The 14,924-nt window shown below is 35.4% G+C and overlaps 1 protein-coding gene across 2 annotated transcripts in view; it reads left to right on the top strand.

Annotated features, from left to right (window-relative positions):
• The window catches only part of ERC2 (ELKS/RAB6-interacting/CAST family member 2), a 421,289-nt gene that overhangs the window by 280,558 nt on the left and 125,807 nt on the right, over nt 1–14,924 (top strand). For both annotated transcript variants that reach the window (XM_066195344.1, XM_066195345.1), the window contains exon 15: nt 2,376–2,523. In XM_066195344.1, the coding sequence (XP_066051441.1) occupies nt 2,376–2,523 (148 nt within the window). The remainder of the gene's footprint in view (nt 1–2,375; nt 2,524–14,924) is intronic.

The following is a 14,924-nucleotide window of genomic DNA, read 5'->3' as shown; positions in this document are numbered from 1 at the left end:
AGCTTCATGTCGTTTTCAGCCTCTGATTTTAACCTTTTATTCCATTTTTTTGGCTTTTTACAGCTGTAATGTGTGTTGAATAACTATATATCATTAAAAACCTCATGGGTAACAAGTATTAACTGTGGAATTTGCCATTAGAGAGCAAAAATGTTAGATTGGGGCTGGCGGGCATGGAGTTAACCTACACAACTTAAGAATGAACCTAAATATATTCTAAAACCTTGGAAATTCTGAGATGTAGATTTCTTTAACATGCTTGAACTAAAAATAGGTAGGTTTGGGATGGTAATATTACTGTTTATCTCAGGTGTTATGACTGGAACATTGTTACACTTCTAACTATCTTTTCTCTATAGTTTTATGACAGTGTGCTCTCAGAAAACTGCAGAGAAACTAACCTTATTTAATTTGGAAGAACATATTTTATGCCTATATGCCATGTGCTGTTTCTTTTTCTTTGGCTTAAAAGTCACAGAATACGTGTATTTCTGCCAGAGAACTTGTGTTACCATGTCTGGCATCTGTGAGGGCAGAGGGGCCCTGGCACAGGGTGCCCAGAGCAGCTGTGGCTGCCCCTGGATCTCTAAAAGTGTCCAAGGCCAGGCTGGACACTGGCGCTTGGAGCAACCTGGGGTAGTGGAAGGTGCCCCCGCCCATAGCAGGGGTGGCACTGGATGAGCTTGAAGGTCCCTCCCAACACAAACCATTCCACGATTTTATGATAGATTGCCTGCTTTCTGCAAGTTCAGAATCGAGTAGCCAATCATGTTTCTTCTATTTTGGTCAATATTTTAATGACAATGTTATGGAATAAGTACTTGAGCACAACACGTGAACAAACTGACAGTCTTTTACAAATTACTGCACAGCAATTTTTATGCGTTATTATTAGGTTTATAGAAAAACAGTACACCTATATTTCATCTCAAATTAGTATTATGGGTACACAACCCCTCTGATATATATTTTTTGTTTAATAATGGTTATTTAAAATAATTAATAGCTATAATTTAAATTAAGACTGTTGGAGTCTTACGACATTCTCTTTTAAACATCATTTAACTGAGATTTGAATGAACAAGACAGAATAATAAATGAAACTATTAAAGAGAATGAATAAAATGCAACTGTTTATCTAAAATTGATCCATGTCACATAATTTCGACTAAAATAAATGAGTTGTTTTTCTTTGGCTCCATCAGAAATATTGTCTTATAAATATTTATATTAATACATTTGGAACTTTGAAATAAAAGTGAAATAACTTTCTTGACATTTTTGCTGGCAAGCAAAAGACTGTGAGAATTCCAAACTTTTAGCTCACCTTGACTGTATGAAGTTCATGAGCTGTATTCTTACATTTATTAGCAGTTGGAGCCTAAGGTTAATTTATGATTCATTTATCCATGTTTATTTTTTAATGATTGATCTTATATAGTTCTGGGAAAAGGCACAAGCCATAACATATTCTTTTCTAAAAGCTATTAGGTATTATGTGCTCTTTCTTGGCTGATAAGTCATGGTCTGTCACTGAATACATTGCAGAAAGTGAACATATTTCTTTTATTTATGAGATTAAAGGTCAGATTATGGCCTTGCCAGAGCATGAGCATTTTAGGGTATAAGACATTGCAAGATCTATGCTTTCAACTGCATATTGTAAAAATTGCCTTTGTCATAAATCCTGACAAAATATTTGTGATGTGCCCCTGTGAGTGTCTATGTTACCCCATTTACATCTGAGCGCTGTAAGATTCTGTTTGCTCTCTAAAATTGAGGGGTCAAGATTGCAAAGGAAATGATTTCTCATGTACAAGCAAATCAAAAAAATTGTATTTTACTTCTAGAATTTTTTTTTTGTGTCGACACACCTATTAATAAATCCATAGGAAAACATGTAAGTAAATATGAGGAAGATATCCAGAGATTCCTGCAGTGAGGGCCCTAGGATTCCAAGTTAACAGGATAATATAAAAATTGGCTTCATATCACTTTGATTCTTATTATTCAATCTCTATGATCTGAATAAGTCAAAAGAGGTTTGTGTAAGGTATTCTAGACAGAATTCTAGAACTGCAAAAAAACCCAAAGACTTTTAAAAGCAAGGAATTTCACAGAACTATTGTAGGAAAATAGACTGAGATAAATGTTTGATGAAGCAAATAATTAAAATTCTATAAAGTGAATTTTTTGGCTCATCAGTTTATTTCATGATTTTTTTAGACCTGGCAATGTTTGCTATTTAGAGTGTTCAGAAGGTAGGTGATTGTTCTCCTAGTGATTGAAAGAAACATCTTGCATAGTGTTGTATAGTAGAATATATTCTGTTCTAATGAGATTGTAACAACTTTAATTTAATTTTATTTTATCAGACAGGAAGCTTTGCTTGCTGCAATTAGTGAAAAAGATGCAAATATTGCCTTGCTCGAGCTGTCTGCTTCAAAGAAAAAGAAGACTCAAGATGAAGTAATGGCTCTTAAACGAGAGAAGGACAGATTAGTACATCAGTTAAAACAGCAGGTGGGGAGATGTTACTTTTCATACTTTTGTAGCAACAGAAAACTGGCATTATTTTCATTTGTACGGTTTTATGCTGATGTCCTTTTGGAAGCGTCCGAGCCAGGTCTGACATGTGACAGCAGTTGCAAAGGTAGGATGTGTTCATTTAGGTGTTTATTACTTCTCTGGAGTTGTTAAGCATTAGTTGCATGTTTTCTTGGCTCATATTATATGCAGCCAATACATTTTGTTTTCCCTCTTCATATAGTTTCCTCTATAGAGAGGAGAGCAGATGCTCTTTGCGTAAAGCAAGGTCTGTCCATTCTGTTAACTCTTTTTAACCTCCTCTTGTTCAGTTATTTGCTTGTCTGTGGTAAAATAATTGTGTTTTCAGTAGGATTCAGGCTTTCTGAGAGGCTACCTAGAAATTGTGATTGTCCTTAAAATAAATTCTCAAAGGGGTAAAAATCACCCTGTCTTCAGCATTACAAGTTATTAAATAAAACCCACATGGTTAAAAAACCCTGTCGAAGCAGATATTATCACACATGTTCCAGCCATGATGCAGTTGTGTCTTAGGTCAGTCAGCTGCCCAGGAGACATTTAACCAAAATTTATATGATAAATAGGCAGATGTGCTTCATGCTTTTATCACTTCATCCCACTGCACTTCACCAGAGCAGATGATATTGAATTCCAAAATATTTTAGGGATTTTTGTTTTGGTATGCTTTGGAAAAGAGAGGATAGTTATTTTCCTTTTTTAGATGTCTTTCTTTTTTACCTTCATCTTAGGTTACTGAAGAGTAAATGAATACACCACTTTGCCACGTTCCATGATACTTATCATGGATATTTTAAAAATATTTTAACTGTTTTTAAACAGTTTAAAGACCTGGACAACTGTTTTATTGTTGTGCTTGTTTTGGTTTGGTGTTGTACCTTGAAGCTATTGCTGGAAAGTGTTCAAAACATTCATAACTTTCTTCAGACAGAGAGAAGGAACAGCAGAAGAGAATTGCTAGAGAAGCATTGTGTTGGATGATTTCAGTTAGAATTGTAACCAAATACTTCAAATGCCTTCATTATTTATAGTGATAAAGATCTTCAGTAAAGCTATTTAACTAGATTAAATTGATGCCAAAATAATCTCCCTGTTATCTCAGACACCACAAAAAAAGAGTCACCAGGAACAGGAATGTGGTTTAACTAGGTCACCCCTTTATTGCACTTAGGAATTATCTGATAATGGAGGTTGTGGACTTCACTCATACATCTTTAATCCCTTTGGGGAGAACCACTGTCAACCCCCAAAGGTTTCTCATGTGCATCCACCACAAAGGCTTGCTCTGGCTTTGCTGGGCAGGGGGTCAGTGGCAGATTCATCCCCCCAGTTCCTCCCTTTCGCTTGAGAGATGCTGTCTCTTGTGCTCTTTCTGATTCGAGAACTTCAGTGAATCATCAGCTGCAGCATCACTTGTTTTCTTCTGGTCTTATTTGTCCCATCCTCCATTTCCACAGCTGTTACACTTCTGAAAGAGAGAATTAAAAAATGCTCAACTTCTCCAGCCTAATGTGACCATCAAAGGAGAAATATTTATAAATGTTAGAAGATGAATCGCTAGATAATGCTAAACATTAACATCAAGCCCTAAATTCATCCCTGTTCTATATTGTAAGAGGAATTTTTACTTTGAGAGGCAAAATAACATGTTGGTCCGTGATTAAAAAAAAAAAAATCTATATTCCTCTCATATATATCCACATTTTCTGGCCTTTGGGAATGTCAAACACATTGTAAACTTGTATTAAGACATTGATTTTAAAGTAATTTGTTACAATTTCTCACACTGCAGAAGAAAAAGAGGCATCTTAGAGAAATGAAATATCGTGCCTTTGTCAGGAAATGAGAATATTTATGATGTATTTTAGTAAAGCTACAGACAGGCATATCGTATTTTAGAGATTAAAATGTTATTTATATGAATGAGTTGAGCCATCTTTTTATGGATTGTGACTGTGTGAGTTTAAGTAAAAATTCTATTATTTTTAAGCTGGAAGAGGAAAATTGTTTTTATTTCAAAACCTAGATAACCTAGAAAAATTACTTGTATCACTGTGTATTCAGCTGTAAAATTAATAGTAATAATTCTGACCTCTGTGTTACAAACACATTCTCACAAGAAACAAACATATTTAATTGTAATGATTTAAATACAATTTAGCAGCTGCAATCTGTCAGTTAAATATTTATTGTTTAGTGCTTAAATAATTGGGAGTCATAGTAATACACTCTCAGCAAAACAAAATCCCTGGAACTGCTTTGATTCATACACCAAATGCTGTATTTTGAGGGCTGTAGAAGTTTGTAGTAGGCTTTAAAAAGCTTTCAGAAATACAGCATTAAACAAAATTGCCATGTGGGCTTGGCTGAGTGATTACATAGTGTGTAAAATCATCCTGGCCAAGATTCCTTTTGAGAATTCTGAGAAGCTATTTTTAGATAAATTTGTACAGTGATGCAATCCTTCATGAAATAATTAGCTAAAAAGTCCATTTTTAGAACATCTCAAGAGATTTTGGTAAGAGCAGAAGACACTGCTGTGTTACTGAAGTGTCCTGACCTTGGATACTGTGAGAAAATTTCCCAGTTGTCTCTTTTCACTTTTTGGATATAGTGCCAAAAATGTAAGTGCAGTTGGCCAAGATGCAAGGTCTTCTAACTCCTTGAGAGCATTTTATTTTTCTTCTCAAAACATGAAATTAGAAACCTTTTCAGGGCTGCAGGTGTACAGAATACTCTGGCCAGAGGCAAAGCTGGTGTTTGGCAGAGTTCTCAGTCTTTTAGTTCACTGCTCTATATTTCATCATATCAACATATTGCTAATGTAACAAACAGGGTGAACAATCAAGGAATTTAAAAAATGTATGTAAGCACACTGCCTCAGCAAACTAACAATAGCAATATTTTCTCCTGCATGGAATACACAGAATTATTTCTTACAAATTACCCTGTAAATACTTTAAAAAGCTCTTTCAGCAGCAAATGAATAAAGTGGAATTGGAGGCAGTGTGTTTCATTCCATATACTGTTCTAGTTAAGTACTTCAGAAATCTTGCTACTGTGATATTATGGTGGTGACATCAAGCATTTAAGAATAACAAAATACCCTATATTGCATTCTCCCTGATAGAATAATTCAGCTTTATTGCACTGTGTATTTTATGATATTGAAAATGTTTATATTACTGTATGAGAAAAAAAAATTATTATAATTTGGTGTGATTGTGATTATTCTGGCAGCCCAAAACATTGTTCTGCAGCACCGTGAATTAATTAATTGCGCTACAGCTCTCTGTTTATTTAACAAGGTGGGGAGCAAGAAAGTCGTGTAATGGTTTCTTACAGTGTACACATTGTCATCTGTAGCGCTTGTGAACAGCAGCAACTCCAGTGCTGTTTCCTGATCACTGTTGCTTCTGTTTCTGATGCTATACTGACCTGGTCTTTCTTATTGCCTTGAATTTCACAGTGTGATTATTATAGGACCACAGAATTTTATTCTTCTTGTTGTTGTTATTGTTTTTGTTGCTATTGTATTGCTGCTGTGTTGTTTACACAGATCTGTTTCAGAAAGACATTTATTGTGCAGTTGAATCCAAGTATTACTCCACAGTGAGTAGAATCCATGTTAAGAAGCTGTTCACATGGGTACTGCAGACATAATTGACCACTCTGCTGCTTTTTTACCTCTTCCCTTTATGCTGTTTACTTTTACTCATAACATTGGTCTTGTTCAAGCTTTAAGCACCTAATTTTGAACTAAAGTATGAGACCCCTAGTTTTTTTTTGTTGCACTTACTGCTACACAGTTCTTGTTTTTGGTGTTTTGTTTTTGTTTTTTTTTTTTTGTTTGTTTTTTTTTTTTTTGACAGGTAAGAACAGATGTCCTAACGACTTCATAATCACCCTGGTTACTTTTTCCTTTAAAGTTCTCAGAAAATCTAGTAAAATGGCCTTTATGCTCTGATTTTAAATGTGGCTGTTCAAATCCCATTTATGTCAAAACAAGGCATTCAGTGGCCTTACTACCTTAAAAATCTTTTTAGTTTATACTTTTCTCTTTAGTAGAAATATCCTAAAGTAATATTTCTGCATGTCTTAATGTTGGGGTTTATTCTCCTAATTTTTAACCTGATTTTTGAATCTGTGTTTTTGAACATGCGTCATGACAGTGACTGCAATTGAATTGCATCTCAGTTTTGCCCAGTGCAGATTGCTGTGGGGGTGAAAGTGCAGAGTGCCACTTCTCCCTGTAGCTTAACACAGGAGAGGCACAAGGTAGGAAAGGCAACGTGTGAGTGTAGCTAAAAGCCTTTGCCTGGACACCTTAGTTGATTCAAAAGACATTCTGTGTTGGAAAAATACTGGAAATGTTGGCAGTGCTCTCGTAACACTTTTCACATATTATCAGTAAGATCTGACAATTTATATTATAAAATTTGATGGACTTGGATCGTAGCATCACTTTTTCCTCCTTGTGCTCTCAGGAATCCAAAGTCTCTTGCATGGTATTTTTACACAAACCTTTTCCAATGAGAGGGGCTTTTTTTTTGCCTGTAGCAGCCAGTCCCTGAAAGCAACACAGGCTTGGTACATAAGCCCTTTCCTGCTTTAAAATCTGTTTCTGCTTGTTCTCTGTTCAGAGTTTTTTGATTCTTGAAGAATCTGTGTCACAACTTAAGCCTGGCCATGGCTCAAGGCAGCCTTTTTTCACTGGTGATAATCTGGTTGAGAATTTATCCTAGAATTTTGTTCAGACAAATGGTTTAAATTCACTGAGACTGAAAATCCTAAATGGAAAAAGTAGGTAATGCATATATAAAATAATGAATATATTAACCCTGGAACTTCCGAAATTCTGGCACTGGCTTGCTTGGTAGGAGAAAATGATTATTAAGTATCTCAAACAAGAATAGTGAATATCTCCATTATAACAATCTGAACTCCCAAAGCAAGAGGATTTTTCTCTGTGACATGTTTTAAGCAAATCCTTACGTTCTACTTATGCACCCTATGATAATAAGACTAAATATAGTTTAACACTTGATCTCAAATGCAGTGCTAAGTAGCCAGCTATTAAAAAAAATACTGTAAAAACTGGGTGTCAAATATTTCTGATGCTGTAATTGTGGATAAAACTGGTAATTCTTACAATCCAGCATCAAAAAGAAATTAGTTATATGTAAAGTGTCTCTGTTAAGCATATCAAGACAGTGGTGTGATGTTATCTCCATTTCAGTCCATATTTAAATATACGACCCATGTATTGAAATGTATGTTTTATTTAGCATTTTTTGTTGCATACAATGGAAGAAATGCAGTCATTTCAATTTAAGCTATATTTTGTATACGATAAAATGGGAGAGCTGGGCTTGTTATTGAAATTGCAAAAATTACAGTTGAAACTCACTATTCAGACATTAAAGATGGTGAAAAATGACCAGTGCTGCTAACCAGAGGTTTGTTAGTTTCAAAGGTCTTATTTAGCTGCCGAAGTTTCTGATTCATGTCTGGTTTTAAATAATTATTACAGGGAAGTATCTTTTTAATGAGTTATTTCCTGTTGTAAAAAGGAAAAAAGAGAACCTTCCTTCTTTTGTTGCTTGTCTGTTTTTAGTAGGACCTGGCCTGAGATATCCTCAGGCAGCTACAGTTTTAGAGCTTTAATTATGCTTTTTAACCCACTTCTTTGTGTCTATGTTCTTACATACTTCTATGTAATTACCAAGTTTAGTAGTAGGACTGAGACAAATACTTTTAGCATGACTTGAGCCCATACATTACTGAGTATGCTGTATTATTACAAGATATTTCCTGCGCTTCAAGCCATACTTTTAGTTCACGGAGCTTTAAAAGACTTCAAACCCAGAAATTCTAAGTGCAGGAAAATGCACAAAAAAAGTCAGACGAGCCATGTTCAATTCAACATAGCTTTGTTTAATCACAAGTGTCAGAAAAGTTGAAATTTGGCCTCAGTACTTTAGATAAGTGTCTGCTTGGCACTTGGAAGTGCTGCCTGTCTCCATCTGCCAAGTGTCCAATATCCCAGCTGGTGTTTGGGAGGCTGTTGTCCTTCAGCTTGTGAAGAGGGAGGCTTTCCCTGAGCTTTAACTTCTTTCAGGGTAAGTCAGAGTCACATTTTGTAATCTTGCAAAGCAGCAGGTGTAATGCTTGTTAATACCAGTTAAATAGTGCTCTAATTAAAGAAGAACTGAAGTGTCTGTAAAGCTTCTATGCTCGTGTTCGACACTAAATTACCAGACCTGAGTCTTTGAAAAGATTTGCATAGAAGTTGCTTTACACTGCTGCAGAGGAGTCAGAGTATGCATTTGTCCAGCAATTGATTTTGTATTTTCCCTGGGAGGGATGTTGGATTTAATGAAAACTTGGAAAATAGTCAGTACCTTTTCTTAATCCCTATTTTCTATCCTGTGAGGGCAGACAGGGCCTGAACGTCCACTGCTCTGGGTTATATGTTACAGCTTACAAGAATTCTAAGATTTAAATGTAAAAACACCAGGTGAATTAAGTTTAGTATACAACTAAATATAGATGTGAAAAAGAAATATATGTATACTTAGCATGAAAACTCGACTGTGTTCCTTACATCATATGGAACAGTCTTATCATTAATGAGGTAAAACCTAAAAAGAGTTAAATGCAGAGTAGCCAAGCTTTTTTGCAGTAAGCTATCATGCACACTCTGAGCCTGCATGCATCCTGTCTCTCACACTTTCCAAGACAAGTCATACACTATAACAGGAAAAGAAAAACATGCTTATTAGCCCATTTGGAATTTTAACAGGGAAAAGTTTGTGTTCTTCAATGGAGGCAGGAAACAAAGCAGCAAAACCCATGTTAAAATGTAGTTAAGAGTAAGAATGTAAGAACAGATTACATTACAGGGATGTTATAAAAAGAAAATGCATAATTAAAGCACTCAGTAAAACATAACATCGCCCCGTGGTGATGCATTCCAACACCCATACGGTTATGATTATCATACTTATTTAGCATTTGGAGTTGCTGCTTAGTTAACATACTGCAATGTTTTTGTTATCTTTTGCTTACTGATGAGTGCCTGCAAACTTAAGAGTCTTAACCTCTTTTTATTTTTTTTTCCATTGTAGTTTTCTTGGTGTCTAAAACCTCCCTGCATAAGCAACAAAGAAACCTGAATCGAATATTATGGTATATTTATTCTCATTAAAGACAACTGATTTTGGAAATAAGTAGCATGATGTTGTTAGTATTACACTGTTAAAAGCAGCCTGAATAATTAGCATAAAGTAATACAATCTCTGGAAGTCTATTTTAGTCCACTTATTCCATGCAGATCTAATGCTGGCAAAAGATCCCTCAAAGCAATAACTGATTTATAGATCCTCTGACTCGTGGAAAAACAACACCTCTGTCAAAACCATACTTCGTGGACGTGTTTAAACAATTTGTCTCATTTAATCGTGTGGGCTCAAGAAGAGTGCTACCATTAAAAATGGAGCAGTCTCAAGGTTTGGCTTTCTAGCAATAGCCTTGGAATTTTCTTTTCTTCTACAGCTGGATAGCTAGTGACACAGTGCCCCAAAGTATATCAAGAAGTTTTAACAAAAGTTTAAACTGAAACATTACAAAGGAATATCTCCTAAGTATCTTTTCTAGATGGCAAATTAATCTCACTCTTTGGCTTATTTTCACATCACTTGTGCAGGATGCAGGTATCTCTATAGCCTTAGGATGCTAAAAGCAACCTCAATGACAGTGAGGTTGAACATGATTTTTTAGAGGCTCCAAGGTTGGAATGTTAACTTTTTATTTTTGATCTCAGAAAAATGTTTAATTACGATGAGACAACAGAAGTGGAATAAAGGAAAAGTTGCTGAAGAGAGGTTTTAAAAAAAAAGGATTGGTGAACTTTATAAAGTTCTGGAAATACAGGCTTTACATGGCATTTAATTTTAATTTCCCTTGTACCTTGTGATGACTCTTTTGTTATCAAAAGTCACCATAAGGGTTACTTAGAAGCACGGGATTCTGTGGTGCTTTCTGAAATGCCTTTTGTAGCTAATTTCCAAGACTGTCTTCTTCTGTTACACGAACATGGTAGTCCATGTTGTTTTATTGTAATATTTTTGGGGTTTTTTAATAAGAAAATACACTGCTTTTATAAAGTCATAATTCTGTGCAAACTTTTATAGTCCCTTAGAAGATTGTGAGTGACAAGTGTAATTTCTTGAACTTTAGGGATGTTTTAGGTAAGGTCCACCATTTGCTGTCCAACATTTAAGGAGCTGTAACTTGCCGAATAACAAATCCACTATAAATTGTATCCCATGGCAGTTAGTAAGTTCTGAGTTGTGCAGCAGTAGAAATGGAAAAATATTCTTCCCTTGTCTTCAGACAACAAAAATTTTCAAAGAATGTGCAAAAATACTGTTCTAATGTGAAAACTGATTTTATTTGGACAGCGTAAGGCCAGAGCCGGCTTAATTAGCAAATACTTAGTTAACCGTCTGTTAATGCAACTGAGGCCTGAAGCACTGGAATCATACAGGAGGACCAGTTACAGTCGCACATGCTTTCACTAAATCTAGCTTCATTCCAATATGTTCAGGTGGCTTCTGGATAAACTTGGTGAACTCTGTAGTCTGAAGAATGCAATTTTTTAGATTAATGCCCTTTTCTGTTTTCTAAAATGTTGTCTCAGGAGAAAAAAAAAGCTTAGATAAAATTATGTATGATTAAAAATCATGAAGGCTTGAAGTAAATTCCTGCCACATTAAGTTTTCAGAGTTTTTTGTGGAAATAATAGAATGCTTGTTTCCAAACAGTGAGATTGCATGAAAAAGAGTTTCTGTGTCATTGAAGACAACAAGAGGCCATTGCGGAATCAAACCTCGAATGTGGGTCTCTAGATTTTAAATTTTGTGCTTTAAGAATTAGACCCCTGGATAGCTCCAGGACAGCTTGCCGGCCTTATATCTGCCTCCTTCTTATGTAGGGAAAAATCCTACCCTATTGAAAGGGAATAGTCTAGAAATATTTCAAATTCCATTAAATGAAGAGAGAGTGAGAAGAAAATCCAATGGAAAGTAATAGCTATTAAATTGTATTACACCTATATCCCAGAGCAACAAATCTTACTATTTTTCCTCATTTGAACCTCATTCATGAGAGTCTCCTTGTTAACTTGATCCAGATGACAGATGAAAGCATAGTTCCCTATTGCCACCTTGCTAAAATATTTTGTAAAAGACAGTTTTAATATTGCAGTTTTACAGTTACAGATTGCTGTTAAGCTGTTTAGTCTGTTACCAGTCAATCAAAGACTTTCATTTCACTATATCCTTCCTTAAACTCAACAGACTTTTAGGAGGACAAGAAATATCTGTCAGTTTTCTTACAGTCCTAGATCATAAATTCTTTGGTAAGTGGGTTAAAAATTCAGTTACACATACCATTCATGACCTTGACAGCTTAGCAAATAATGATATTGAATGATCAAAGACAAGTGTTTCAAACCCTAAGGGTTAATATACCTGTGCAAGTAGATCTAAGCTCCTTTTAATTCCTTGATCGTTCCTTTGTTTTAATCTGAGTGCAGTATTTTTTGAATGTAGTCAGTAAATAAAGAGCAAAAAGGATCTGAGGGCACTGTGTAGGCTAGAACTAGTAAGCCATACATGGTCGTTAGGAGATAGAATTAATTAATTGTTCCATTTTATAAGTTAACATGTTTTTCTTTTCTAGTGTAAATTCAGATTAAAACCTGTTCCTTCTCAGGTGTGGGCCTGTGGTTCTCTAGACATTTTCACAAAGAACTGTTGGCATGACAATTTTTTTGTCAGAGCTGTGGCTCTGTAAATTTTGTGAAACCCCAATTTCAGGTTTGAGAGGAGAATGTGAATAGAAGTTTGACCTATGCAAGATAACTATTTCAGATAAGATGTGACATGTGCAGAGTAACCAGTGGTGCACATTAGATAATACACAGTTTGAAGGGATGTGTCATCACCTCCCCATTTTTCATTAACTGTATATTTCAAGATTCAATGTCTTGATCAGCTAGAAAAGTCATATTGAGTAATGTGCTGTGCTTTCTATAGAGATGCAAGAAAGGGTCTTGGGAGTCCTTGAATAGGAACTTTTCAGGCATATGCTGAAGATGTTTCTGGAGATGATGGCATTGCCAGGTCACTGTGTGGTATTTTCCTCTCTCAGGCAGTACTGAAGCAGTCCCTGAATGTGTTGATCTGGCACCCAGACCGTGAGGATTTTCCTCTGACTGATAAACCAGTGTCCCAACATGTACACACCTTTCTGTGTGTGCCTGTATGTAGGTGTAGGGGTGTGAAGCCCTGAGGTCCTGAACAAATTCCAATGTGGTTAATTAATTCCTTCCTCAAATAAAAATATAGTTGGCATTTCAAAGCCTGCTAAATATCAAAAACTAGTCAAGGAAGCAAACAGAAGTAATGTTACAGATTTTTGTTTAGAAGGATGTGAAAAGGACAGTATTGTTCTTCAGGATAGCTTTACTTTTGTTGTTCTCCTGCTTGTCCTTCTCAAAAGTCTTGCTTTTAAATGTTTGAAATCATAAACTGTTTGTACTTGTTAAGTCAAAACTAAGCATATCTGGAAAACACAGTTCAGTGTGGCAGTTGAGCACTATGGGTAGCTAAAGCAAAGACAAACAGAACATCAAAATTGTATTTGCTATCATTTGAAGAGCTAACAAATAAAACCAAAAGCTTTTAATATTTTGCCAGATAAATTGCATCATTTTAAGAACTAATGACAGTTACCAGTCATGTTGAAATTTAGATGGTTTGATGGTTACTTGATTGGAAAAGAAATTATAATTTTATATTTCTTGTATATTTTGCTCCCAGAACAGGCACACCAAAGGAAGGCTACTAGAGCATTAACATTTCTTTGTGCACATTTTACTGCAATCTGGCATGCAAAAGGAAGAAACATTAGAAGTAGTTTATTTATATTTCAGCACCAAATTAGAAAGATGACATCATTCATTTAGAGTTCTTATCCCATGACACGCCTAATCCCCAACACCTCATTACAGAGGACACTTTTAGGATTGCATATATCATCTTGTTTAACTTTTACATTCTTTATGGAATGTAGTTGAAAGGTAGGAAATTTAAGGCTGTTCATTGATAAGAAAATAAACTAATAAAATTTTAGGAACTTCCCCAAAGAGGCAGGGTATGACAGTGTTTATAGTAAGTGGCTTATTATTTGTCTATTAATTCTCCATCTTTTTCACTCTTTTGTTCAAAAGCCCTTCCTCTTTGAATCTAAAGAAAATCTAAAGACAATCTAAAGACAACAGACCAACTACGATGATCCAGACTGAGATGATCTTTTTAGGAAAATTAGTAGAAAGTCACAACTGAAATACATTCAGCTGTTTGCTTCCATCTTTGTATTTGGGATGGAGAAAATGGAATATTTCCAACTGTGCAGGTTCTTCTCACTCTATAACATACTGAGAAAATCCTCTTACAGTGCTATGGAGATGCTCAGAAAGTCTGAAAGTGCACATCTGACCTGTGATTTTTCCTCTGTCTTTTTGTTGTGGATGCCTTGAGGGTTTGGTTGTGTTCTTTTTACTTAACCTGAGTACAGCTCCCTTCCTGTAAAGCAGTTTTCTATGATCCTCTATTGAACATCGTGTGAAGTGCTTGAGCAACATTGTGACAACTGAAAAAAATTAATTGCGGAAAAGGCACATCAGGATTTCCTAGGATTCTGTGTCTGTTTTCCTTGCATTAGACTTTGTTATTCTTGAAATGCTATGTAATACGAATATTTAGTTTGCTTGCTTTTTTCAAATCTCTTTTCAAGTTCAGCAAAAAACATTAAAGTTGGGGAATTTAATGGAAATCTCAGAGTTTTACATTTTCAATTAAAATATACTTGCCAGTGTAATTTTCCAAACAGGGACTTTGATATAGGATTGGTGTAGAAGGAAAATCAAATTACAGCTGTCCTGGAAGTAAATTTACTAAATACTTGCTATGGGACATGAGTTGTCTCATGGACACTTTGCATTGCAAGGCAGTTAGGCTAGTTAATATGGGAACATACTGAACAAATGAGTTGTGTTCACAGAATCACAGAATGTATAGGTTGGAAGAGACCTTCAAGATCATTGAGTCCAACCCAGCCCTAACACCTCAACTAGATAATGGCATCGAGTGCCACATCCAGTCTTTTTTTAAACACATCCAGGGCTGGTGACTCCACCACCTCCCTGGGCAGACTCTTCCACTATTTAATCACTCTTTCCATGAAAAACTTCTTCCTAATATCCATCCTATATTTCCCTTGGTGCAGCT

This window comes from Chamaea fasciata, unplaced genomic scaffold, assembly GCF_029207755.1.
Source record: "Chamaea fasciata isolate MVZ Bird 193981 ecotype frontalis unplaced genomic scaffold, bChaFas1.0.hap1 SCAF_13, whole genome shotgun sequence".
Lineage (NCBI taxonomy): Eukaryota > Metazoa > Chordata > Aves > Passeriformes > Sylviidae > Chamaea > Chamaea fasciata.
The sequence above is the reverse complement of the archived record's forward strand: the minus strand, read 5'-3'. Positions and strand labels throughout refer to the sequence as shown.